Below are 27,985 nucleotides of genomic sequence, written 5' to 3'. Positions count from 1 at the left end.
ATGTTCAGGATTAGGCTGGGCTTGACCAGCTAAGTGAAAGTCTCCACTATCAGCAAATTTCATTCAAGCAACGGCTGCGGGAATCCACGTGTCTTATAGCTACGAATAAAAACTGGAGCCCAGCTATCGGTAAGCAAATTTGCCTCTGCAGCTGTAACTTTGCCATCAATCTCACACCACCTGCTTTATATCAAACCAGCACCAAGTCAAGACCTAGTTTGTACCTTCTGATTTTTCTCCTATTCCGAATCAGTCTACTGCAACAGCTTATCTTAAAACGCGCAAACACTATCAGCCGAAGGAAAAGACTATTTTAATTTTAAAATTAGTTTTTAGTTACAGTTGTCCTAGGAAAAGCTGGCATTACAGAGGGAAGGGCATTTGACATGGTTTTTACGGTTTAATTAATCTTAATAGAAATAGGCATAGAATTTAAAGGTTTGGGTACGTTACGGAGATGAAGGCAAGTGGTTTTCTGGGAAGTCCTGGCTCACACAGACCACTCAAAAAAACCCACAACAAAAACAACTTCCAACCACAGAAAAATAACAAGCCAACAACGAACACTTAACCCCTGCTGCTGACAGACGAACACCCATCTCTAAGCGCTGTGTCCCAGGGGATCATCGCACATCCCGCAGGTTCCCGTCCCTGCTGAGGGCCGCTTTCCACAGACAGACCGCAGACCTCTGGGTCAATCCAGGCGCTCCTCCTGGTATGAGCATTCCCCCGCAGAGATGCCAGGGAAGCTGCCTTGCCACTGACTTTAACCAAATTCAGTCAATATATTAGCTGAATTGAAATTATTATAGCTGACTATTCTGTTCTATAACCACAGAAACGGTAAATCCTTTGCTATCGTATCCTTCACCTGAATTGCCGTTAAGAGAGCCAAATCCGACGACCCCGTGCAGCACAGCAAGAAAAGCAGACACGATTTCACTTATACAATCTCTGTGGATAAAGATGAGGGCAAAAGCGTGATTCAGGCTACGGAAGGCAGTCAGAGGCAGAAGAACGAGGCAGCACTGTCGAGTGATCGTGGACTTTAACTTCGGCTCCTAAATCTGCTAGACTCTTACAAATGTTATTCAAAAAATATATCAAAAACGTTATTTTCTGCCTCAGGTGAAGCCAGCTTGTCTGTCTATTCACTCAGATGAGAAAGAGGTTCACTGCAGATATGCCACAACATGTATTATTGAATAAAAAAATAGCTCATTTTGTCAAGAAGAAAACTGAGAGCGCTTGCAGGTAGTTAAAGGTTTGTAGGGCTTTCTACTCCTATTGTACTTTACATTTATACATATGTACTATATTTTTATAAGTGCTAGAAAAGGATAACAGCAGATCCATTTTTGTTCCCTTTTATATTGAGAAGCAAACTATTTAAGTGCTAACTACCCCCGACAATGCAATTAAAACCTGACCCAATTTCCAGACACAAACGAGCAGCGTTTTTCACAGCATAGCCATACGTCACCAAGCTCATCCCTACTTACGCTGCCCCTCAATTCCGTTTGTAACACCGAAACCTGAGGGAAAAACAAGGCTGCCACAAATCAGTGCCTCGGAGGAAAAGGAGCAGGGTCCTCTCCACGGAGGGGAGCGGGTGGCAGCCCACGCGGGGGTGCTTCGATGACTGGGAGAGAAGGAAAAGCCCAAGGAGCCTACATGCAGGGTTTGTCCCGCTGATTGCACTGCAAACCAGACAGCAAGTGAATTACACGGCTGCAAGGCCAGGATTATATAAAACCAAAAAACCTCTGGTAGTCATCACCTTTACTATCCCAGCATAAATCGCAATGTGCGTTGCTACAAACCCTTGTAAAAACTCTGATGTGGTTACACCCACTTGGATAAAATGGAGCTGGACAAAAAGATCTGCAAAAGACACACACACACACAATTAAAAAACACCACGTGCAACAGATCATGAGGATTTTACTCACTTCACTTCACATTTTTCTGTTCTATTTCAGGCACCTCTCTTTTTGCTCAAGGAACCCTCACAACAATTAAACCCAGACATTATAAACATTATTGTTACCACTATTTATTTGAAGAACAGCAGCATCCAAACAACCCTTTTTCAAGATGGGGGCCCCACTGTGCTAACGTTGCATAAACCTATCAGCCTTGGTTCCTGTGCTGAAGAGATTGTAATCTAACCAGACAAGGTTGATAAACAACACAAAAGTAAAATGTCAACAACAACAACAAAACATCTCCTGTGCAGGACTTTTGTTGTTTTGTTTTAATGTATTTTCCTTAGACCATCTGCTACTCTTTCTTACCGACCAAGGTCCTCCAGATAGGCTGCATCACTGCTGCGGCCGATTCTGGTCTCCTAGCACATCCCATTAAAAAAAAAAATAAAAAATAAAATAAAATAAAAGATTCCTCGTCTGTGTGAGGCAAGTGACACTGAAGAGTCTTCAAAGATAATGAAAGTGCCGAGATGTAACATAGCTTTTGTAGTCATTCCTGAAAGTGCTAGTTGTTTCTGAGTTAGGATAAAGACAATGTTGAATATTGCCATCTTTATCTAAATTCATAACTTCTTCTCTGGTCAGTGAAATGAAACATTTGCAGAATCATAGAATTGTTAAGGTTGGAAAAGACCCTTAAGATCATCGAGTCCAACCATTAACCTATCACTGCCAAGGCCACCACTAAACCATGTCCTCAAGCACCACCTCTACCCGTCTTTTAAATCCCCCCAGGGATGGGGACTCAGCCCCTGCCCTGGGCAGCCTGGGCCAGGCCCTGACAGCCCTTTGGGGGAAGAAGTTTTTCCCAATACCCAACCCAACCCTGCCCTGGCGCAGCTTGAGGCCGTTCCCTCTCGTCCCATCGCTTGTTCCTGGGGAGCAGAGACCGACCCCCCCGGCTCCAGCCTCCTTTCAGGCCGTTGCAGAGAGCGATGAGGGCTCCCCTCAGCCTCCTCTTCTCCAGGCTGCGCACCCCCAGGACTGAACGAGGATTAAATGCCAGCCCTTAGTTCACGTGCAAAAAAAACTAGATAAAGAGCTATATAACAAGTTTAGTCTGTTTGGAAAAAAACAAGCTATATACAGCTAGTAGTGAGAGAATGGGATTTCTCCGATTTTCTAACCACATAGCAAACAGCCTCCTACAGACGGGGCCTCGCGCAGCCCCAGCGAACGCAGCGGCGACACGGGCCCTGAGCTAGGTCAGTGTTTTGAGGGGCGAGGCTGAGGGAGGGAAGGGGAGATCTTCACGGGAACAGGCCCCTTCTCTGTGCTCGGCTCTGGCTGCCGGGCCGAGCTGGGGAACGCCGCATTACACAGCTGAAGCTCTGGAAATCTGCAGCCGTTGCCCTAGTGCGAGGCAAAACCTTAACACGTGCTTCTGCCCGTCTGGGATTCACTCAGCAAGCATTTAGTAGATTTAAGATTCCCAAAACAAATGACTTTCTAGGTGTTACTAAAAAAATCCATACAGCTGGCCTGGATTTGGTTAGAAGTGACAAATAGATGCATTTCCTACAGTGAAGTCCACGCTTTGTGGATCCTACAGTCGCTTCTCCCGTTGCAACTTAGTACAGGAGAAAGGAAGCAAAAACCCCTCTTGAAAATGTTCTGTTTTGGGGGATTTTTCGGCATTCACCTATTACTACAGAAACAATTGTCCCCCTCCCCCTTTCAGTATATTCCTGCTTTTCGACAGCGTTGCTCGTTTCATTTAACCCGAAACATCTATCATGAAATTCTTCTAGGAATACACAGCAAGTCAGGGAATGCTTCACCTTTTGACAAATCCGCTATACTTAAGGAATATAAGCGTTTCCCCCACCCAATTCTTCAACTAAGGTTCCTAATTACACCACTCATTACAGGATTTCAACGTATGATAGCGGAGGCACTGTATAGCACACTGAATTTAAAGCAGAGATAGTCATAAAATTGCTCCTCGAACACACTGAACCCATGCACACGGCAAGGGCGTGCTGTCGTTTCTCAGCCCTGACACAGTATGCAGCAAGCCGCTTGTGTAAAGGAGCCATAGCATTATTTTCCAAGTTGTCCTAAGGGATACTCAGCTCCCGTAAACCATCCAAGGGCGGGCTACGAACACCTCTCACCGGGCAGGCCCGTTTCACCCACTTCTGTTCCCAAACAGGCCCTTTTAGTGGGCCTCTAGGCAATTTTCATGGGTGTAGCCAGAAGAGATATGCGAGGGAGGACTAGATTTATTTTTTCTTTTTTTATATCTAACTACTCTGACATGCATTCATTTTCCAATGGTAGACTCCCAGGGAGGCAGCACTGCCCAAAACACAAATGACAGGCTGCCAGGGCCAGAGAATAAGGAAGCAAGTGAGTTTTTCTCTGACCCAGATCTCCTCCTGGGATCCCCAAGCTCCCTTCCCTACCCAGAGCGCTGTGCCTACAAACCACGGAGGATTTTCCACCGGATGACTTGTAAGTCACAAAAATATGTGGAACAATGAACTTTGCTTAAGCTGCAATGCTTTTTCTTCAAAAGCAAGCACTGGGGTTCCTAACTTATGAGTCTTGCATAGCTGAGATCTTTTTAAGCAGATGTCACCCACCGCAGCTGTAACTTGGCACTTCCAGTAACGCTCTGCTCAAGCTGTGCCTTTGCTGATGTTTCTCCACTCCAGCATTGTGGAAAAAGTCCCGGATCAATCTTGGGGTAACAACAGAAGCTTAGGAACCCCAAGCAAATATTTTTTTCCATGGGTTTGCTATGTCTAGGTGCCATGAGTTCTCTTTGGAAGGCTTCAGAATTTACGTACCTAACACTCCTTTTCAAAGCATAAATTTAAAGACATTTACATAACAGGTTAATGTAAAGTGTTTTCCAAATCAGACAAAAAAAATGAGTCCAAGACCTATTTCATGCTTCTGAATTTGCTGAACTATAATGTTCGCATTCATTATGTTATTTTCTCCCAGGCAGCAGTTTTTGTTCCATGTCCCTAACAGAAGGGCGAGATTGACTTTTACACGTGTCAAACTTGCTAATCCGGCAGAACGGAACACGGCTGAAAGATGACTGATGTTCTCTCCAGGTTACACAAAATTAAGCTTTCTTATCTTTCAAAGACAAAACCTCTTATCCCACAAACAAGCTGTGCTTGTCAGGCAGACCACTGGGCTCCCTCCTTGAGCCCAGTTTGGATTAACAAGTGTCCATCTCAAAACTAGCGAGGCTGTTCTGCCTCCCATTATATTATGGGAAGATTATCCCAAAATCTTACCCTCCTGATGGACGAGATCCGTTTTCTGATTTCCAGCCTGAATACGCTCCTTGCCAAGATATACGCATTTCTTCTTGTCCCAGTGCCGTCTTCAATCTAACATAGAAAACAGTTGTACTCACTCAAGTCTGTATCATCCCCTCACGTATTTAGAGAAAGCAATTATATCCCCTCTCAGACTTCACTTTCCTGGGATAAACCAACCAACCTCGCAGCGTCCTCTTGCGAGAGGGACTCCGCTCTTCCTTCCCCATTGCCATAATCCTCTTCTGCACCTGCTCCGCTTCGCGCTCCTCCTTCTTGAGCGCGGTCCCCCAGCGCAGTTCGCTGTACACACGGGGATGTAGGAGGGCTGCCTTGCACAGGAGCAGCATTAACACTTCCCTCTTTCTACCATTAAGTGCCTCTTCACCTCACAGACCTTAGGAGGACATTTTTCAGAGCCGCAGGGTACTAGTGAAAAGACACCCTTTGATTTTACCGCATAATATACTCAAGTCTTTCTGTTCCTCCATTATTTTCAAGAGATTAGCACCTAGTTTAGGGCAAAACTCACATCTATCCAGAAGTGCACAACCACGCATCATGTGCCATGAAATTTCAGTCCGCTTTTTCCACTCAAGTCCTAAAGATCATCCAGCTCTGCCTGTAGGATGCTCTGTTCCTTGGCTACACTGACAGCACCTCCCAACTTTATGTCACTGGCAAATTCTACTGCACACTCCTACTTTTGGTGCCAAGTTCATTAGGGAATACATTAAAGTCAGCCCAAGACCAATTTGTAAGACAACTAACTTCCTTCAGGCACAGCGCATCCCTTGGGAGCACAAAGTGACGTGACCTCCCTTTAACACGCTCCTTATTGTCCTCACAATTCTTCGACAACATTTCATCAGTATTTTAATGAATAATTTCCAACGTATTGCTGCAGCAAGCGTCATACCGCAATCTAGACGGATTAGCGTATTCTTTCATCTAAAACCCAAAATGAATAACTTTATGAAAGAAAGGCAACACGGGTCCCACTACAGGTGTCCATGAAGCCCATGTGCTTAAGTATCCTCTATTGTGATTACAAATATATATATATATTCACACACACACTACAGAGTAGCAACCCTTCCTCAGTTGCCTCCCAATGCAAAGCCAGAGGTCCCAGGACCTCCAGACACCGGCACGTTAGGACTAAGATATTTCAGGGGATTGCGGTTACGTTACACCATATAACATTCATTCCTTCCCAAATATGCTCCAATCCACATCCAACTGTGGATGACTGAAAAGCAGTCCGATGAAAATGGGAAGCAGTAACAGTCCAAGAGGTATCGTCAACCTCGGCCGGGTAATTCCTGCAACTTTCATGACACAGTCATATTGCAAGACAAAAATCGGTAGTTTCTTTAGTTCGCATTAGGAAAAAAAAGGATATTCAATTGAAATACATGGACCACCATAGAGACAACCACGGCACGTGCGAATAAAAAAAAAAAAACCCAAAAAAAAACCAAAAAAAGAAGCACTGTTTGTTCCTGTAGGCTACAAGGAGGCAGATATGCTGGGAAACCTCAAGTCAGCTTTGGCAAAGAGAACGGTGGAACAGAACTGGACGGGTCAGCGAAAGCCACTTCGCTCCACAACAGCCGATTCACCACGGCTTTCAGCTTGAGCCAAAACCCAGGACACGCAAGGTCTGCCCGCTGACTGCGGTGGACTCTGAACCAGGAATCTAGTAAACTGCAACAGCATAGAAAATATCTTAGCAATAACCAAAATTGAAGGATTCAGCACAAAAGGATTTTTTTTTTTAAAGTTAAATGTAAAAGAAATTGGGAAATTAGGCTAGTGGAAACGTATGCCAACAATCTGTTCTAAACCGCATTCGCATTCACAAACTCATAAGCAAACTAGTTACTTGGTTATTGTGAAAAGCACGAAATCTGCAGGAGAAAAGGCAGCAATGACCTTGCCTAGAGAGCAGCCGCGTTTGCAACGTGTGTAATTAACAGTCACCTCCTCGCAGCGCTTCCGTGGGCTCGGATACCCTTACGTGCTCCTCCGGGTACTTCCCACTGCCCAGATGGTCAGGCTCCAGAAAATATCTTCTGCGCCTCAGCCACTTCTTGGTTAAATCCATTTTGACGGCTCATTAGTAGAATAATTTATCAACTGTTGCAAGAATAGCTGTTATAAATTTTTCTATGTAAATCAGGTTCCATGCAGCTAGGATGGAATTCCAGCCTTTTCAAGTGCATTTTAATGTGAAATGCTGACATCAAGTCTTAAGTTCATTTGATTATTTCTTCTGTTTATGTTATTAGTAATCAGTTTTTCTGGCACTCTTTTCTATTCCAGTTCAATCACTCAGTTGAATTACTTGAACTCCTGGTGAACTGCCCCAAAAAAAGGAAGATTAACTAATGCCTCATTTGATCTTGTACCATAAAACTTGTGTTTTCATTCCCTCTTTAACCTTTGACCATCTGTTTTTCCCCTTAATTTGTGTGTTATGTACCTGATAGTTTTAAATTTGTTTCTTTTATTCATGAAAAAAGAACCCACTCTGACAGCTGATCTGCCCTCTATTCATTTTAACTAACGCTGCCTTTATTCTAGATTCTCGTTAATAAGCACACACTTAAAATAACTTCTTCAGAGTCCATCACAGATGCACGTTATTTGACTTACTGTATTCTTTTTACCAGAAGTGCATGGCTGTTTTCACAAAAAGCGGCGACTATGCTAAAAAGAGAAAAACAAGCTTATAAAAGAGTAAAATGGCTGATTTTGTAAAAGTTCATTTGCCAGTTTATTACTTTAATAAAGTCCTCTCCTTTTCGTATTGTTATGACGGACTTGAACTTAATTTATGCTACCAGTTTTTTGGGGTTTTTTTTCTTTTGAAACAGATGTCAAGCACCTGAACACATGATAAAACATTTTTAAAACACACGTAGACCATAATGAAATATGGTCCATCTACAGCCAAAAGAAATTAAATGAAAGGGGAAAATTTCATGAATATCATTAATGAGGACAAGTATTTGAACTATGGCTCACATTTGACATCAATACCCTCCCGTTTGTGCAAATACTAAATTCATGGATGTCAATCCTACATAAATATGCTCAATATCAACCCCAGAAGGATTCAGATCTCGTCTTGAATAGTTTCTTATATATGTTCATTAAATCACAGTAAGAACACCCCACTTGACCTTCATTTACAAATATGAGTGCAGTAAGCTAGCGACTACGATCTTTATTTCTATTCATATGGTGAACTGGAGACTTGGCATGTAAGTACAGGCTTCCAGATCTGGCATCCACGTTGATGGCCGTGCAGACGCAGGCTCCCTGGTCTCCGGCGGCCAGCAGGTCTCCGTTTCTCCCGAGTAAACAGAAGTCGGTAGCTTCGGAACCGTTCCCCGCCGCCGACAGACTTCCTGTTGTGCTGCAGCAACGCTCGCTATCTCCCAGCATCAACGCCACTGAAACTAAAGGCAGCTTTTACTTTTGTTGACTTGAACTAATATCAACTTTCTGTTGACAACAAGGAAACCGGGATCAAGACCTGATGATACAAGTGACATTAACATGGTCTTCTGAGAAATAAGCCCTGCTCTTCTCCGGAAGGTAACACTCACGCGCTCAGACACAAAAGAGCCCGTCCTTTGGCTTTCTCTACAACACGCTACTTCACGTACACCTAATACTCAATTTAATTTTTTTAATATGCAACAAACTTAGTCACTGTCAAGAACGTTTAAGACTGTATTTCCAACTCTTTCATACAATAGAGGAGGAAAAGGGTCATGTCAGGTTACACGGCTGCACCACGGGCATACGGCAGTGAACCCACAGCAGAAACATAAAATCTCCCTCTCCGCTAAAGCAGATGGCATGCTGATCAAGTAAGATATAATCTAATGCTAGCTGCACTACTACTGCTGCTAGTAACTATTCAACCAAAACCAGTATAAAGTAGTAAAGACAGAAAAACCCAAGGCAGGGGAGGTGAAGGGGAAGGAAGACAAGGGGGGTGGGGGTGGTGTAAAAAAAGCTGTAACATAAGACAATTATTGCGGCAGAAACAGCCTCTTTTCGGCTACATTTAAGATTTAAAACCTAGGAATGGCAATAAGCAAGGAACAGCAATGGCCCTCATCCTGCTTTAGAGGCCGTTCCCCTCGTCTGAGATGCTGGCCCAGTTCCCTTTGCTCCTGTGATTGCACTGCTCTGGGTCCCTGCCAGGGGCTAAGTATCCCGGCTGCTCAGATAATTACATATTTATGATTCTGCCGAGAATTCTTAGTCAAAGCTTATTTCTGAACTGTAAAATGCTTAGAGAATCAGCAGAGAAAGTTCTCTGACAAATGCTACTTCAAAATAGAGCCACCACTTCTTAAAATTTTCAAGGACAGTAGCTTCCCTTTCAGTCGATTCATTCAGTAGTGAACTTCAACTAATGGTAGGAAAAGGAGGCAAGGGGTGTTTTCCCTCTGCACCAGAAAGGGATCTTACTAGTGCGTTTAACTTGCTTTCTGTACAGAAACAGAAAATTGAAAAACCCTTCCAAAAATGGACCAGAATGCAGTAGTACATAAGATTTTTAATGCTTATCACAGTATGCACCCTACCACACCACACAATTTTTCTTCTATATCCCATTATTAGCACTTCCTCCTCAACACATACACCACTAGATCAGCTAATTCACGCTGATCCAATAAATAGAACTTACGGATGAACACTCCGAAATATAATTGTTCCGCCGTAACCAATTATCAGACAAAATACGTTGCACTTCACCTTCCTTCATTGATAATAGCATCCGTTGATTTCGGGAGGAGGAGAACAGTCCAAAATTTCATGTTGTCACTTAGACTATTTCAGAAACTGCCAGAAATATATTCTTTTTTCCTTTTAAAGCTGTACTCCATAAACTGTACAACCAACAGCCTCAACAATAACTTTCATGAGCAGTTTTAGGCCCTACCATTGAAAGCACTTTCAAGCTTGGTTAGCTTTATGCACACACGTACTCCTTACTTGTATCTCAAAAGAACCATTCCTACAGCTGAAGTTACACGTATGCACATGCGTGTGTATCTGGAGAATACGGGCCTTAGTCTTGCAGGGTTATTTATTTTGAAGCAACTGTTCATGTCCCTTGCGGTCAACACCTTAAGTGCTGTCAAGTTTCATAAACTCCTGAAAGCAGGGGTCCCTGTTCTCAGCTTTACCATCTTTCAAAGCTCTGCCCGCCCACAGATATTCTTCTGTATATCCTTATAGTTGCGAGATGACATCCAGCTCCTGTTGAAACAAAGTCAATTCTGCAATTCCAGCGCAAACCCTGGAGCTAGCGGCACGGACCTCCCGCTGCCCTCGGCAGGCGCCGGCAGAGGCAGGGCTTCCCTGCCAAACCCAGCTCCGCCAGCGCAGGGTGCAGGCTCCTGCCCTCTCCCTTCCTTGTCTTCCTCTGCGTGAAACCATTTTAACAGAATGGACTGGCAGAAGATTAACCTGGGAGATAGATCAGCATTTAGATGGGTTTAGCTGTTGTGGAACCAGAGGCTAATAGTTACATTCATTTACTCCTTCAGCTGCCTTCTAAGGAGTGGTAAGGTCACAGGACGACACTACAGAAGGCACCACGAAGGGGTTCGAAGAAAAAGTCTTTCTCGGTGTTGCGAGGTTTTTGCAGACATCTTCCCATCCCTTCACTGAATGCCTTTTTCTTTGGAGTGACTTCTTCATCCTCCCCAGCTCCTCCAACCACTCCCGTCGTTTCTGGGCTAAATCCGCTGGGTAGATAATCACGTTGAAGGGTTGCACCCACGGAATTTCCTGGCCCAAGAGACTTAGCGCCCGCAGAGTTGTTCTCCTGTAACAAGTCTCTCAGATGTAAGAACAGTTGACGTAACATATAAGGTGTGCGTCACACCTTCAAAACACAGTATGACATATTCACCTAAAAGCAGGCGGCATCGAGAAGAATGGGTTTAACACACCTACTTTGTATTCCCCTCAAGAGACTATGAGAACATGACTTAGCTGTTGACGACCCCGCTTTCCTGAAGACTAAGGAACTCTGTGCTCACTGCCTATCCTCAGACTTTGCCTGCGTAAGCTCATAATAAATAACATCCTCAATTCTCTTCTGCAGGAGACCTTTTTAACTGATCAGGACGCTGATCTTTATCAAACTAACCACGCGGTAAGCGATGGAGCCAAGAACCCAGGCACGGCGTTGTTCAGGATGCCTCAGAAGGCACCGTGTTGCCTTTCTTGCTCGATTCTTCCATAGCCCTTTCTAGTTACTTCCCGCAAAGTTAAATCCATCACAGCAAGCTGTTGTACGATAGTCGCAAATGGATACTTCCCAGCTTTCTGTGAGTTCCTGGGTTTTGCACACTCCTTTTTATATATGCAGATATACAGAGATATGCATACAGACACGCGCACACACAAGCACACCCGTATACAGCCGCACGCATTAATGCACACACACACACACGCACACGCAGGCTTGCTTCAATGACTTGTAGAAGACAGAAAGGCAAACTGTTTTGCTTCTAAAACTTGCAAGAGAGGCCTTGCAAGGTACGATGGAGAATCTCTCGCAGGTAAGCTACCTGTGCCATCACATAACAAAGAAATGAATTTGCTAAAGCCTTTGTGGAAAATCTGATGCGATCTTTTGCTTAGGCCAAAGGTCCAGGACTTTCGATTTTTATTTCCAACACATTCATTAATCCTTGTAACCGTGGATTAAGTACCCTAAATCAGCCTCTAAATGAACCTTCGAAATCCTAGAAAAAGTAGCATTATATACTAATTTTCCTTCACTTAAACCGTTTTTGTTAAGCCTTTGCATCTTTCCTTTGAGACTCTGAGGAACATTACAGTTGACTGGAAGAATGGGAAGGAGAACTTACACCAACTGAGCGCAGCCATGCTCTCTCTTCGCAGGCTATATCACAGTATAAATATTTTATTTTTTTAAAAATTGCCAAAGTTACAATATGCTTTTAAGGAGTAACTGGTATTTTACCCTACTCAGTTACCAGTTAACATATCATATGTGATACAAAAAATAACCATCTTTTAATTACCTTAAAAAGCAAAAGCAAAACCAAAAGAGGATGTGTAACTTCTGTGTTTTACTTTTTTTTTTTTTTTTTTAGTGCTAAGAAACGGAACTGACAATCATGATTAAAAAACTGATCAAAAATGCTAGTATCATTTCTCAAGGGAATCAGAAATTAGTTTCTGATTCAAATGTATGTATGGAACACGCGTAGCCCAGTTAAACCAAGTCCTGTTTGGGAGAAGAATACAAACTGCTTTTTTCAGGTCAGCCTCTGGCTCATGCTTGGTCTACAAACATCAGAGAGAAAAGCAACATAATAAACCCCTATAAAAGTCTTTTTTTACTATAAACCAGATTAAGTTATGATTACTTTTCGGATGATGAAGAATGTGTCTAGCTTGTCTCTTAAATCTACATTCAAACGGTTTCAAAGTTAATTGAGAGATGAGTAATTGTTTAGAGATCTCTAGAATAATAAAATATAACAACTTATAGCACAAAAGCAGCCCTTAAAGAAAAGAGTGGGGAGTATTTCACTTCACTACAAGTAACAGTTGAGTATGTTTTATGATCACTGTAACAACTAGCATGCCCTTGAGACTGTGCAATTCTGAATTTCTAATATAATTTGTAGGGGGAAAATTAGGACAAAATGCAGTAACATTTCAAGTACAGTCTCTCAGTATTTTAAGTTTTTATGAAGTATAAGGACTAGGTTAATATGGAATGAGTCATGTTTTTAAGAGAAGCAGTAATACAGACCTGTATTTTAAATCATAACTAAACCCATGTGCAACTAATACAAAATAAAAAGAAATCAGAGTAGCTTTTTGTTGGAAAAAGGTCAACAACGACAATTAAATGTTGGCAATAATAGAAAATGCTGAGAGCACTGCTAGTTTCAGTTTTGGAAAGTTAAAATACCAGGCGAAGTGACCAGGTAAAAACGATGCCTTCTCACTCAACAAATCCGTTCCCACCACCTGAAATTCATCCCAAATCAATAGAAACTTTATGCATATCAACCCTGAGCCTAAACATCAGGCTACTGAATGACACACACACTTGGTGCAGATCTTCTGATTTCAGAGTTATATTTGCTTTACTTAGTGCCAAATACACGCTGCGTTACATTTCACTCCACGACATCTTCCAGAGTCAACAGAATTACTGACTACGTTTCAAAGTAAAGCAGTTGCATCCAAGCAAACTCTCCTGGAGTGTCATTTTGCTCACAGGGCAAAGACAGTATAAGCGAGGCTATAATTTATTTACGTATTCTTTAGATCCACGCCCACACGCAAACCGAAGGAACCCAGCTCAGCTCTCAGATCCCAACCTGAGTTTTCAAAGCTAGTGGTTAGAAATACTATCCCTTCAGCTTCAGTACTGAGCACAGCGATCTAGAGATGCTTGAAATACAAAACTCAGGCTGGCACTTATGCATTTAGTTCTTAAGGCTAATGCGGCAATCACCATTCTTGTAGTACGCCTCACCTGTGACAACACAAGATACCAAAACCGCTTGTTTGCTCAAAGCTGGAGCAGTAAGCTCCTGTCCTTCTCTTCAGAGCCAACCTCTGCCTTCCATCTGCACAACTATCAGAAAGCCTAAGTCAACCATAGAGACGGTCTGCAAACACGAACTTCCCACAGTCTGTAACAGTGAGTAACATTCCAGAGATGGAGTAAGAAGACCGCATCAACCAAGCCCCTTTCTATGGGGGCCAAGATTTTAACTTCATTACTCTTACGCTGTCACACGTGCTGATGCAAAATACACCTGACACAGCATGGATTTTTTATTTTTTTTTTTTTACATAGGAGAAGCTGTTAGGACCGAAACAAACTGCAGAGAGCACCCAAGTAGGGGCAACAGAGCACTCAGCTCTGCTACAGCTCGCCCCGAGCAGGCTTTTGGCCAAAAGAGGAAGCAAAACCAGTCACCAGCAGGATGAGCTGTGCCACTGCCAAGTCACACTTCTCGCTTCAAAATTAACATGCTGCCCTACTTTCCATGGGATAAAATCCAGATACAATTTCAATATTTTTATCAAACCGAATCATGGTCTAGATGTTTCTTAGAAAAGTAAAGTAATCCACTTGTGTACTAAAAAGCAGTTATCCTAAAAATACTGTTTGCAATACAAGATGGCTTACGGTGTATCTGCAGGAAGGAGCCACGCCGCCTTTAGTCAGTTAAAAAGGTACTTACCATTGGCAGTGCATTGATATGCAGAAGTTTTCCTTTCAGGTGCCTCTTGCCACAGAAGGGTGATGCTGACAAGGAGATAAGGAGACAAAATGGGAAACATTAATTTTTATTATTTTGAAAACGGGGGTGGTAACACAATAAAACAAAAAGGGTATGAAGTATGGGCCTTCCCAGCTCTCGCAGCCTACTCTGCCGGAGGAGCAGAGCGGTTACCGCTGAATTTGTGTGGAGCCCGGAGCAGCAGCGACCCGGCACAGGGGAGCGCGCAGAGCTGGGGTTTTGCACCTATCTGCCGCTGCCCACATCACCCGCACTGCTGCTGCGGGAGCCTGCAGCACCGGCCCTGGAACAAGTAAGCCCGCGGAACGAATGCTTACACCATCACACCGCTACGCAGTCGCGCCCGCTGCACGGGCGCGGACACAAACCAACCTGTGCATAAAAACCCTGATGTCTGGATCTTGCCTTAGCTCTCCAGAAAAGGCTTCGGGAAGTTAACTAGGCAAGGCAGGCAGCTAACAGGATTTTCTGCCCATGCCAAATTTCTTCTGGAAATAAACCTCAGCTACCAACTTCTAAACGCTCTGAAAAGCCCCAAAGAAAAATCAACATTCCAGCGGTTTGACTTCCAAAATGGTGACATCCACTGAAAGCCATAAAAAAAAAGTGTTATCCTAGCACGTATTGCACTAAACTCCGTTTATGTACACAAGTGTGCCCATGCACCCAGATAGTTACCAACGCCTGCAGTGACCTCCGTAATTAAAAAAAAAAAAAAAACAGCTCATACGAGTTGCTGCCAACATTTGACAACATGTACATAACAGAAACCTTCCTAGTGCAATAGTCAAGAGAAATCCTTCCCATCTTCAAAAACTTAACAAAAACATAATCCAAAAAAATCCACGCTCGCCTACATTTCAGTCATTTTCTTTACATACCGATAATGATTTCATGCATCTAACAATAAAATAGTTAAGTATAAGCAAACATGTTTTGATGTCCAAATATGTGTTAACTCCATCCACTGTAACATCCATTTTTACTCATTAATGACAAACAATTTTTATTCACGCTGATATTTCTGAGCGGTTGCTCTCCACACAAATACTTGCCAGACTACTTTTCTTGTTGGGAAATAATCTAATCGCCCACTCAAAGAGCAGGGAGGGGGACAGATGGACACGGGTGACTAATAAAAGTATTATCCGACTATTTTTAGATTAAACTATTTACAAAGTAAACCGTGTTCAAAAACTTCTACTAGGAGTAAAGAATAGCTACGGTTTTCGGGGCTCATGATCAACACAAAGTTCTCACGTGCAATTTTGAAGCTTCACCAGTAGGAAATGGCTTATTATAAAGCCATTTTTGGGCCCAGCCAAAAAAAGAGCTGCAGCAGTCAGGCTTATTTTATTCTTAGAGATCCCACCGCACTACGAGGGCGGACAGAAATGTAACCTTCACCGTGCGTAACCTTCACAGGGCAAGCGAGAGGCGCTGCAGAGGATGCTGAAGAATGCAGGAATGCTGGGAATTGAAAGAATTTGCAAACACGCTCTTGTTCCCTTGCTCCGTTGTACTGGTACTGCAGAAATTATGTAAATAGGCTGAGGAAAACTCCACTCCTCAAGCGGCACGGTTTCCTAGGCAGAGCTACTCAGAAAGTTTGGTTTTTTCCAGAGTTGCAAACCAGCAGAGAAGAGAAAGCTTTATCACCTCGCTCTGCAGGCCCCATAAACAAACGTTACTTGCTTATAACGAGAGTCTTCCTTAAAAACAGACCAACACACCAACCAACCAATATTTGCAGTCCTCTTTTGAGAGCAGACCAGAGCGTTACAAAAGCTGTGTGCAGAGAAGGGCAGAGGAGGGCTCTGCCGCCCTGCGCCGAGTGTGACGCTTGGTTTGGGTTATTTCATTTGGGAAGGAACACGGTAAACATAAATAAAAGGATGATCGCACAAACATAAACCATTTTCTTCCATGAAAAAAGGCTTTCTTCAGTATACACTGCCCAAACTGTCTCCTTCCAACACTCCTTTGCCCTTGTGCAATCTTCTGAGTGCTGTACTTATCGTCAAAGCCAGAGACGGAAACCTTTCCGTCTGATCCGTGGAAGAGGCTTCTTGTCCTTCGCTTTATATCTCAACAAGGCAGTGACACGGAAAGAAGCTGGAAGCAAAGACTCAAGAGAGCAGAGAATGAGAAAAGAAAGGGTTCACTGACTCTGCTTCATTCCTCACTCATGTTAATTGGGTGGAGGCTCCAGTTTTAAATAAGGGCGCTTGAAATGACACGTAAACGTTTAGAAAACTCTGCGATGTCCTTCTTCAGAATCAAGTACTGAGTACAAACGCCTCAGCAGCAGCTTTTTTCTTTCCAAGTTTATCCTACTGGATTTTGCCATTTTGGCATGTACCTTGAAACAATGCAGGTGGCAGCTATAATTTATTGATTTTAGACTCTCTCTCACCTTTATATACCCACTTGTTACAGTGATTTAAACAGGTGACCAGGTGTAGTAACAGCTACGCTACGTGACACTTAAAAATAATCCACCAGATGCCCTTGAAGTTGATAAAGCACACCTGGGGAACGCACAGCAGCTTGTGAGCTTGGATCCTTCATCTTGGAGGGGCTGGAGGGTTGACCACTGACTGACGACTACTGCCTTCAGCATCGACTGAATACCACTCCCCTCAACTTAAAAAGAAATAAGATTTTGCTGCATGTGTACCGACCTGCTGCCAGCCAGTGCTCCCCGGGTTCTTCTGCACAAGAGCAACACACCTGATGCCCGTGTCCCCACACAACACCGTGCCCAAACGCTGGGTACAACACCCGAGAAACCCTTGAGACCTGCTTGCACGCAGAGGTGGCAAAAAGGTCCAGGCAAGCGGTTGCCCGAGACAGGCGGTTCCCATCCGCAGGGCCCAAACGAACACACCCAACCAGCTACCAAAAAAGCAAATACCAACCCATGCTGGTAGCACAGATTGGGCTGCTGTTATCAACCGAGTAATAATCGTGTGCTACAAAGACGAAACCACAGATAAAAACAACCGTGGCACTGCACAGTGACAAATCTGGTCATAAACACACACTGCAGATGTACACTAACGTAATCGGTTCAAACCAAGGATTTCTCTAGAAGCTATTTACAAAAACGTTTAGCCATTTTCTTCTAGAAACGCCATCATTTACACTATTTTCTCCCACCCATCCATTACACAGGGAATTACGCTGGGATTGTGCTACGGCTAAAAACAATGCTTTCTGCGTGAGCTTTGCATCGCTTCTGTTCCTCATGTGAATTTGTGCGCTCATCTTTTTCTTCTAATCCTCTTAGGATCACACTGTTTCTACTGCTTTCTGAGATTTTGGTGCTACTTGAGCTTTAACAACAAATTTAGTCATTAGATGCTGTGCTTTGTGAATTACAAAAGCCTTCGAAGGACACGGTATCTTTTCTTCTAAATTCTCCTCCAGTATCCTGCTTTTATCTGGGTTCAGTATCTGGAAAGAGTGTCCCAATCAAAACAGAATTAAAAATAACTAAATCCTGGATATTCCCCTCAGTAACTAGGCTGCCAAAAGCATCAGACAATAGTTTTAAAAGCCTAAATTGAAAACTAATCACTCCATTGAATCCTTCCTTTCATTTGGTTAATAGGCATATACAAAACTAGCAGTGATTCTACCACTGCCATGCTTGGAACATAAACAGAGAAAATCAAAGTTATTTCTTTTAATCACAGTTCCACAGCGATGTATGGCAATTCTTTTAAACAATTCAGCACTTCTACAATAACATCTGCTTTTCAGATCTAACAGAGAAGCTGAACTGAGGTAAATACCAACTCAAAAAATTCAAGAGCAATAAATATGTATGAGTGGGGGAAAAAAAAAAAAAAAAAATCAGGACCACACACAAGACAGCATTAAAAACTGCCATTGCCTGCAACGAGTTGGTGGCCATAGGGTTCCCAGTGACAAAATCCGCCCCGAACTGCAGCAGCGCTCCACCCGAGGAGCACAGCAGCGGCGCAGCGTGCGGGGATGGAGCTTCTGCAAGAAGCCTGAACGGGGAGCGCTGCAAGCACCCGAGCCCTGCCCAGAGAGACAGGCACCTGGCCTCCTGAACGCCATCCCAAATGGCTGTTCTCTGTCAACTGAGAAATCTTTATTTCCCGATCTTTGTTCCATCTTCAGGCCTTTATTATGTCAGAAATATGGAAAAACCTGACGCAAGCTAACTTTCTGGATGTTTCAAAGAAGAAATGCTTAACGTATATATTCATATCACCTAAAAGTTGCACAACTTTCTACGCTTCAGAAATACTCTTCCATATACCAAGCACCTGTATGGCTACGGTCCTATGTGAACCAACTATTAAAACAGGGTGTCTGAGGGGATAAAGAGTAAGCACTGGGTAAGCAGACAACACTGTGCTGGGGAAAAGATGGTCTGGATGTAGGAACCACTCCTCAGAAGTGCACGGAAACAGGAGTCCCTGTGCGACGAGAAACGTAGGAGAAGTCAGACCAGAGCAAAAAAATATTGTAGCAGCTATGTACAAGTTTAGACACCAATTTCTAGAAAAGTCGAAAACTGAGGCAATCACAGAAGATCGCTTATAGCCCACCAAAAGGAAAGGAAGCTAAATTGCTGGAGAGGAGACCGTCTGAGCCAGCTCTGTTAAAAACACCTAACACCAAGAGTCAGCCTGTCGGTGCCAATGCGTTGGTACCGCTGGGGAGGGCGGGAGGGCGAGCCGTGCCGCAGCACCGCTCCCTTCCAAGGCATTTAAATGAAATTCATTAACAAGTACCCCAATCACGGAAACTGAAAGTTGAAAGATCCTAGAAAATGAAGTTAAATCCAGTCTAAACTGGGGAAGAGTACCAAGAGTTATTAACTCAAAGCGCTGAGTGTTGCGTGAAGGGACTGTGGCCTCCAGAGCAGTCACAAAATCCCACCTTCATCTAGGATGGGGGCCCACCTATGTAAATTCAAGGTAGTTTCTAATTTGTGTTGCTCATTTGTTTTCTGAAAATAGTGGACATGATTCGTAGTGACATATTGATAAGAACAGTAGCATATTGATAAATAATTCTTTGTGGTTTTATTCTAGAACTGAGTTTTAAAATTTAAATTCATCACTGCAAGATTAATCAGAGAAAAGACTGAGAATAACAGCCTGTCAAACTGGGTGCTCTCAGCACTCACCTCAAATCAGAAAGAGAAAAAAAAAATTTTCCTTGTGTTAAAAAAAAATCTGATGTGTTGGCTACCAGGGCTTTCAGATTGGTCTCCGATTTGGGGAAATGGAACAAAGCTCAAACTGCTTCCCTGGGAAAAATACCTTCTTCCCTTTCCCTGCTTCTGCTAAAGGTGCCTGCCTTGTCTGTGGTTTTAGATATTCAGGACAAGATATTCCTCTGCTTTGGGATTAACGGTGGCCTTGCAGAAGAACCGATCTAGATTATGGCAAGCATCAGAAATCGTTACAGTGGGGCAAAAGCACAGCTGTATGTGATTCTTAAAGAGCTTCGTTTATTGAATTCATTCAAATTCTGTCTCAAATGTGCCATGCTTTGGGAGGTGGGGTACGTGTTTTAAGTAGACATCACATTTGGAACTGGGCTGAAAATGTTTAAATAAGGAAATCTCCAAAAATAACAAGAGGACATGACAATATTGTGGTTTTTTAAACCCTAATGAACGTAACCACTATTCAAGTCTGTGTTTCCCTCAACAGCGGTACCACTATCACCCTGACTGTCAAACGGGGCACTCTTTCAGAGTAAAAACCCCCACCTACATTTTTGTCGAGCGGGGCTAACGAGCTGCAGAGGACATTCAGCCGATGCAGCGGGACTTGGGTCCTGCTGCAAGACACGGCGTTTGCAGACAGTTTGACGTCAACAGGCTCAAGAAGTCCCGCTGTGGCCACTGACCCTGAACACGGTGTACACCCGGCGGTGCTCAAGCTGTGGCTCTCCTCCCATCTCAGGACACGTTAGGGAGGCTGGTCGCCTTCTGTCTGCCTGCTGCAGGAGCGCCTTGCAGGGTATTTGCCCTCGCAGCAAAGTATCGGGTTTAAAAACAGATGTATCCCAAAACGTTCTAAAAATCCACCTTACTTGTGATATTGGGTATGTAAAAGTAATAGCATAAGTCTCAAGAACCGGGATCCAAGAATTCTTTTAATATAGCCCTCACAATTATGAGTTACTTTTAATACTCCAAAGCACTTAAAAAAATCCATAGGTATGAAAACATTTTTCTGAAAACCTAAAGTCATACCAGAGGTCAAAAGTAAAGCTTGTGGTAGAGCTTGGGCTCATGCACTCCAGATGTTTCTGGGTGCATCTCCCCCAAAATAAGGTGTTTATAATGCGCTCCAGATTCTTCCTAGAATTATTATTACTACTATTATTTTGTGCAAAGCCAGAGAAAAACGTAAGCCTCTCACGCTGCCAAAAATGGTAACACCGACTGCCCTGAAATCATCCATTAAACATATCAAGGAATAATTAAATACCTTTTCCAAAAATCCTGCTCACCAAAAGCTGCTGCACTTCTGCTTACAGTCCCCTCGCATTTCCCCAGGAATTTTTCAAAACTGAGGGACGTTTGGGGCATAATGCGCTCGTGCAGTAGCACCACCTTTCTATAAAAATGCTGTGTCTTGGTCATATTTTCACACAAATAACCTACAGATTAAGCTCTTTCTATACAGGTAGACCCTGTGATTAAGCAGCAGTTCAAGTTGCCCAAGACCAAGCAACACACAAGGCATTTTTCCCTTTTTCAAATCTCCACACCCTACCACCAGTAGACAGTATCGTCTTTCCTACAAACCTTCCTGCCTCTGCCCTTCCCACGCTCCCACTGTTCCTCTAATGGGATAATTTTGCAGTGTAATATGAGGGCTCTGACTCACAAGGAGTTAAAACCTACCCAAAGAGGGCTGTCCTCATTCACGCACTGGTTGTCCAGCCATCCCTGCTAAAAGGACAACTTATTCTAACACGGCAGCTACTGAACTGTGACAAATTGCAGACTAGGGTATAGGAAAAAAAAAAACTGTGCCTCTCATTGCCCTGGCAAGCTCTCCTGCTTCACGAGCAGGTAAGCATCCCTGCAGCGGGGGCCACAACCTTTGCGGGCAGAGGGACAGCAGACTCGTTCCCAAGTAAGCTGCTTCTTGTCCATAAGAGGGCAGAGGGAGTAGCTCACCTGAAGGCTTTGGTTTAGTTTTATTCTCAAGTCACATCCTAGCCAAAACCTACCTGCTACTGTGCAGGGAGACCTGGGTATCCCCCACCTCCCCACTCCCAGCTGGGTGCTCTCGCAAGCTCCTTTTCCCTAAAAAATGGAAATTAATAGTTTTCTGCCACTCAGCTCCTGAAGCATTTCGCTGCAGGGTCAGAAGAGGACAGAACTGGCTCAAGAGAGAAGAGGGAACACAGCCCTGAAAGGGCAGAAATGCGGGAACAGCACTGCCCTACAGCTCTGTCCTCAAAATACACCTCTGTTCCCAAGGGATGCCTGGTGCCTGGGATGACGATGGGGATCCCAGGACAAAAATCTCCTAGCAAACACGGAATGATATACTAGGTAATGTGAGTCATACCAGAAATAACACAGACACTAACTGTGTAAAATAAATATATTATTCTGTTGCCTTTACAAACCATTTAGATATCAGAGCTGAGAAATTATGTTTGTCTGTCACACTGACTGAACAGGGAAATAGTTGCATTGATATTAGACTTATACATGGAGTGAAGAGACACCGAAACCTGTTCCAAAGAAAGAATAAGCAGCCTACAGTACAGATAAACATAGCAAAATATTTACTTCAGCAGTATGGTCAAAGGAGAATAGCATTTATTAAATAAATGGATTAAAGTCATTAATCAACAGCAGCATTAGACTAATCTAATCATGACACTTGTTCTTCACCTTTTTTTTATTTTTTTTTTTTTTTGTTTTTAAACAGGACCTAAGCATGATCAAGGAAAACAAACATATTTGATTCATCAATGACAGCATATTCAAAGGATTTGATGAGCATCAGGAAATGAAGCCACAGCAGAAGAGGTCTCACATAAAGACCATCACAAGGCTATGATTAACTGATAACAACCTAACAGTGCCCTTATTCAAGTCGGTCATAAGTAGTAAAGTGGGGCTTATCTACATGTATACAGTTAAACTATTAAACTATGTACCTCCCACCCTAGGTGGTCTATTCTAAAATAAAAAAAAGCTTTTTCCTAAATATGCTGTTCATTATGTTAATTAACATTTCAATTATGTTGGGCTTTCCTACTGTAGGAAAATGTTTTTCCTTATTGCAAACGGGTGCAAAAACACCTAAGCAAACTTAATTTGTTGCCAAAATGAGCGAAGCCAGTATTTTTGTTTCATTGGAAATATTTTCTGTGGAATTTCCCACGGTCATTGCAGCTGCATAGCTCAATTTATAGCCCCTTTGAACTAATTATTACATGCACAGAGCAACACAGAGCAGGTGTTTATCCTACAAACAAGTGCAAGTGTGATTAGATAACCTGTTATGCCGCTTTGCAAACAGTTAAAAAAGTGAAAAAACTTGCTAATGGTAGTTCCTCAGCATCTTGTATTTTCCTTTATGCAAGGTAAAAGACTTTATCCAAATAAAATTGCAAGAGACCTGAGGAGCGCCCACACTGGATCAGGCCCAAGGGCTCCCTGGCCCGTTATCCTGTCTCCAGCAGCGACCCAAGGCAGATGCCCAAAGGAGGAGAGAAAACAGGACCGACATAATCTAGTCCACTAAATAATCTCCTAGCCTCCAGCTATTTTCAACTCAGATGACTTTCCAGAGCACAATTTGTTTGGTTTCTGTGTATTTAGTAACCTCAAAGGAATTACCTTCCATTAGCATTTCCAGTCCCATAAACATTTAGCATCTACATCTTCTGGTAAGCAGGTTTACGGGTCTGCTCCCTGCTCGGAAAAAGAATAGCTTGCGTCTTTCTTTACAATTTTATATTTCTGCCTCGTTCTAGCTTAACTTGACAGCCCTGTGAGAGAAAAGGAACCTCTGCGCCCTGCCCGGCCTCCCCACGGCCCTCCCGGCTCCACGGGCCCCAGGGCGCCCCACTCCCAGCCTCCCCACGGCCCTCCCGGCTCCACGGGCCTCAGGGCGCCCCACTCCCGGCCTCCCCACGGCCCTCCCGGCTCCACGGGCCTCAGGGCGCCCCACTCCCGGCCTCCCCACGGCCCTCCCGGCTCCACGGGCCCCAGGGCGCCCCACTCCCGGCCTCCCCACGGCCCTCCCGGCTCCACGGGCCCCAGGGCGCCCCACTCCCGGCCTCCCCACGGCCCTCCCGGCTCCACGGGCCCCAGGGCGCCCCACTCCCGGCCTCCCCACGGCCCTCCCGGCTCCACGGGCCTCAGGGCGCCCCACTCCCGGCCTCCCCACGGCCCTCCCGGCTCCACGGGCCCCAGGGCGCCCCACTCCCGGCCTCCCCACGGCCCTCCCGGCTCCACGGGCCCCAGGGCGCCCCACTCCCGGCCTCCCCACGGCCCTCCCGGCTCCACGGGCCCCAGGGCGCCCCACTCCCGGCCTCCCCACGGCCCTCCCGGCTCCACGGGCCCCAGGGCGCCCCACTCCCGGCCTCCCCACGGCCCTCCCGGCTCCACGGGCCCCAGGGCGCCCCACTCCCGGCCTCCCCACGGCCCTCCCGGCTCCACGGGCCCCAGGGCGCCCCACTCCCGGCCTCCCCACGGCCCTCCCGGCTCCACGGGCCTCAGGGCGCCCCACTCCCGGCCTCCCCACGGCCCTCCCGGCTCCACGGGCCTCAGGGCGCCCCACTCCCGGCCTCCCCACGGCCCTCCCGGCTCCACGGGCCTCAGGGCGCCCCACTCCCGGCCTCCCCACCGCCCTCCCGGCTCCACGGGCCCCAGGGCGCCCCACTCCCGGCCTCCCCACGGCCCTCCCGGCTCCACGGGCCCCAGGGCGCCCCACTCCCGGCCTCCCCACCGCCCTCCCGGCTCCACGGGCCTCAGGGCGCCCCACTCCCGGCCTCCCCACGGCCCTCCCGGCTCCACGGGCCTCAGGGCGCCCCACTCCCGGCCTCCCCACGGCCCTCCCGGCTCCACGGGCCTCAGGGCGCCCCACTCCCGGCCTCCCCACCGCCCTCCCGGCTCCACGGGCCTCAGGGCGCCCCACTCCCACACTGTAACTTTTCCTTAACCAGCTGCTGCATGAAACAGCTGCCTGGCCTCTCTATTACGTTTTGATACGACAACCGCGCACCCTGCATGGCATTAACTGAAGTCCCCCATGGCGCTTCCAGCCCTCCTGCCCTTTCTGATCTTTCTACCGTTACCATCTTGATCGGGTGGTCAGTAATACAGATCCACGTCTATGGACCTCTCGTATCCCACCTCCCCAAAAAAAAGCACTTAACACATTGTTATTGAAGGTGTTCATCTATAAAGGTGTTCATCTAGGGATGTGAAATGGGGAATTGAGCATCTAACATGGGAAATGTTACAATAATGCCATTACACTTCAAGACTATTTTTGAAAGAGCATCAGCCAATATGTGCTCATCAGCATAAGCACACACCTACAAGAGAACTCAGTTTCTTACATATTAGTTTTTAATTTGGGAAGCTATTAACTTCTAAATCTTATCTCCACAGTAATCTGACTAATGCTCTTCTCAGTGTCTCACCTTTCCACTCTCATTTTCTCCTTCGTTCTTCTGTAGAGCTCCCTGTACGGAGGGTTAATAGCATCTTGTTTTCCCTGTAATGGGTATGTCCTAATAGTAACTGCAAAGGATGTGTCAATGCTATCAAGAATGACTTGCATTTAAGCTTTCTTAAGCTTTTCTGGAGAACTGACACTAAATTCACCACCTTCAAAAGTATCCCAGAAAAAATGAGTTTTGTCAAGCATGTTATTTATCATTTTCATAATCAATACAAAAATGGAACTAGTTACTACCCTCTGCATTAAATGTCTTTTTAATCTCAGTGAAAGTCTACCTGATAACTTGGAAAGCTGTTCATGGATCAGGTCTCCAACCAGGAGAAGAGACGCAGCAATTTAACGGGAGCAAAAGTCAAGGGCAAGAAAAGAGCTAGGTTTTAGATAAATCCACTGAAGATGGTGTAGCTAGAAACACATTTTAAATAATGAGGAAAAAGATCCCCAAAACAAAATCACGCAGCTGAAGAACAGTTACGAGAAACAGCCTATGCTATGGGGCTCCTGTTATGTTAAGCAAGAGTAGTAAGGACTCTGGAAGAAGTAATTCTGCCTAAGGAGACATCTAGTGTACAGCGTTTGATCTACCAGGGCTTTTCCCTTTCTTTACTTTTTGATTCTTATCTTGATTGTTTCACACCACGAATTTGAAATTGGCTGAGCCGCGCCTCCTGCAAATCTCACTGTTCAAACTAGAACGGGATGAAGGTAGGATGTCACCATTTGGGAATTTCTTTTACAGAATTCTGCCTCTGCCTGCAGAATTCTCCACAACTGCTGTCAGGACTTCATGAAAAGGGTGGGTCTGGGGCTTTTTTTTTTAATTATTTTTTTATTTTTTTTAAAAATCAACTCACATTTATCAATGCGATCTACCAGACTGATCAGGGAAAGTAACAAAAAGACTTCAAAGTCCTCTAGTCTTGGTCTTTGGGGAAAAATAAAAAAAATAAAAAAATAATTAAAAAAAAAACACACAACAAACTTCTTTCATCTTCCAACTTGTGAAAGAGAAAATTCACCCACATCTTAATTTTAAGATACGCTAGATGGCTACCATCACCAAAATGACTTGTTCCTTGCATGACTTTTGCTGCTCTGATACAGATTTACTAAAGCATCCGCAGACTAGCCCAGTTTTCATTTTTAAAAAAGGAAGAGAGCGATGAATGTCTATAAATTTAAAAAAAAAAAAAAATGAAAACAAACAAACAAAAAGCCATGCCTCGATTTTCAGTTTGAATATAGAGATATTCAGTTCTTTTTACTGATGAAGAACAAATTGGCGGCCTGTACATTTTACTGCTTTCTTTTGCAATCAGGCTAACACACACTGGTTAACCAAGGAACCAACGGACAAATGCTCGGGCGAGGAATACCAAACACACACGTTTGTCAAAAATACTCCGCCTAGCAAAAGTATTTCCCCTCAATGTCAGACATGTCAAATATTGGGGTCTGGTTCACCTCCAAACAGAACACTGTAGATATTATTCTAGTCACACCTAGCCAAGGGGTTTTCTTCCCTTTTTTTTTTTTGAAGCGTGCTTTGCAAGCATGCTTTTTTTTGCCATGCTTTTCAAAGTCAGCGGCAGGATTTTAAAATGGAACGATATGATGTATTTAGCACTATCTAATAGATACACAGAACCTACATAGCGCCATGTAATAAATGCACAGAACTTGACAGCCCAATGATGATGTATCTTCCATCAGCCCACAAGTAATAACAACCTAGGTTTACAAGCTGCTGCACTTCAGAAGAGACTGTTTACCAGATCAGATAAAAACAAGGTTCAATATATATATATATTTTGTTGCATGACACTGTATGGCTGCAATCATTTATCAGACTTTTCTAGTATCTTATCATTCTTATCACTGCCTAAGGAACAAGCGAAATCTTGGAATTACAAAAATGGCTCAAACACTAGCACTTCTGACCCATTTAACACATAGCAATTTTTTTTACACTGACTTTATCCAGAAATAAACCCACTCGCCATATTCTCACAGGAATACTGCTACTAGACTGATTTTGACACTTTTTCAGAGAAGTCTCCTTTGACCCTCTTGGGCTGTACGTGCGGCAGGCTGTGTGCGCACCACAGACACGCTGCCTCTCCCTCCTCGCTCCACAAAAAGCAAAAGGATGCTGTTTTGCTAGCAACGTTTGTAGACTAAATAAGCTAAGTTCAAGAGCAATTAGCACTATTTGTTCTTTGTCAAGTTAAGATAATTTCCTTGTGGCACTTTTAACTAAATAATTTGTTAAGGCAATGATTCAGAAAACATTGCTACTTTTATCTTTTTGTTCCTAATAATATCCTCCTGTAAAGTAGTAAACATAAATATGAAACTACTTTCATTTATTTTAGCCTGCATATGAAGAGTTAATTTTTATTACTTCAGTGTGTAAAGACTTTACTACAAAATTCCTAAGTGATTTGGACTACTGCCCGTCCTCAAAATGACACATGCCAAAGACTCTTCCCAAATTTTGAAGATACGGGCTCCATGGACCAGCCACAGACCACCCACGGCCTCAGAGGGCAAAGACGAGTGTGGATGAAGGCACGCAGCCACAGCGAAGCGCAAATATTTCACGCCAGAGAAGCAACAATAGCGTAAAGTGTTAG

General features: G+C 44.3%; 1 protein-coding gene across 8 annotated transcripts in view; it reads right to left on the bottom strand.

Annotated features, from left to right (window-relative positions):
- TBL1XR1 (TBL1X/Y related 1) overlaps positions 1-27,985 on the bottom strand; it is a 120,543-nt gene that overhangs the window by 52,792 nt on the left and 39,766 nt on the right. For 5 of the 8 annotated variants that reach the window (XM_082319424.1, XM_082319423.1, XM_082319429.1 and 2 more), the window contains exon 2: positions 14,563-14,627. The exons of 1 other annotated variant lie outside the window; for it this stretch is intronic. Coding sequence is in view for 3 of the 7 variants with exons in the window: in XM_082319428.1 (XP_082175554.1) it covers positions 14,563-14,627 (65 nt within the window). In the remaining 4 variants the exon portion in view is untranslated. Of the gene's footprint in view, positions 1-14,562; positions 14,628-17,306; positions 17,393-27,985 lie in introns of those variants that run through there. 2 more of the 8 variants (XM_082319425.1, XM_082319430.1) reach the window with 2 other exon arrangements.

The sequence above is a fragment of the Platalea leucorodia genome (genome assembly GCF_965183815.1).
Source record: "Platalea leucorodia genome assembly, chromosome: 8".
Classification (NCBI taxonomy): domain Eukaryota; kingdom Metazoa; phylum Chordata; class Aves; order Pelecaniformes; family Threskiornithidae; genus Platalea; species Platalea leucorodia.
The sequence above is the reverse complement of the archived record's forward strand: the minus strand, read 5'-3'. Positions and strand labels throughout refer to the sequence as shown.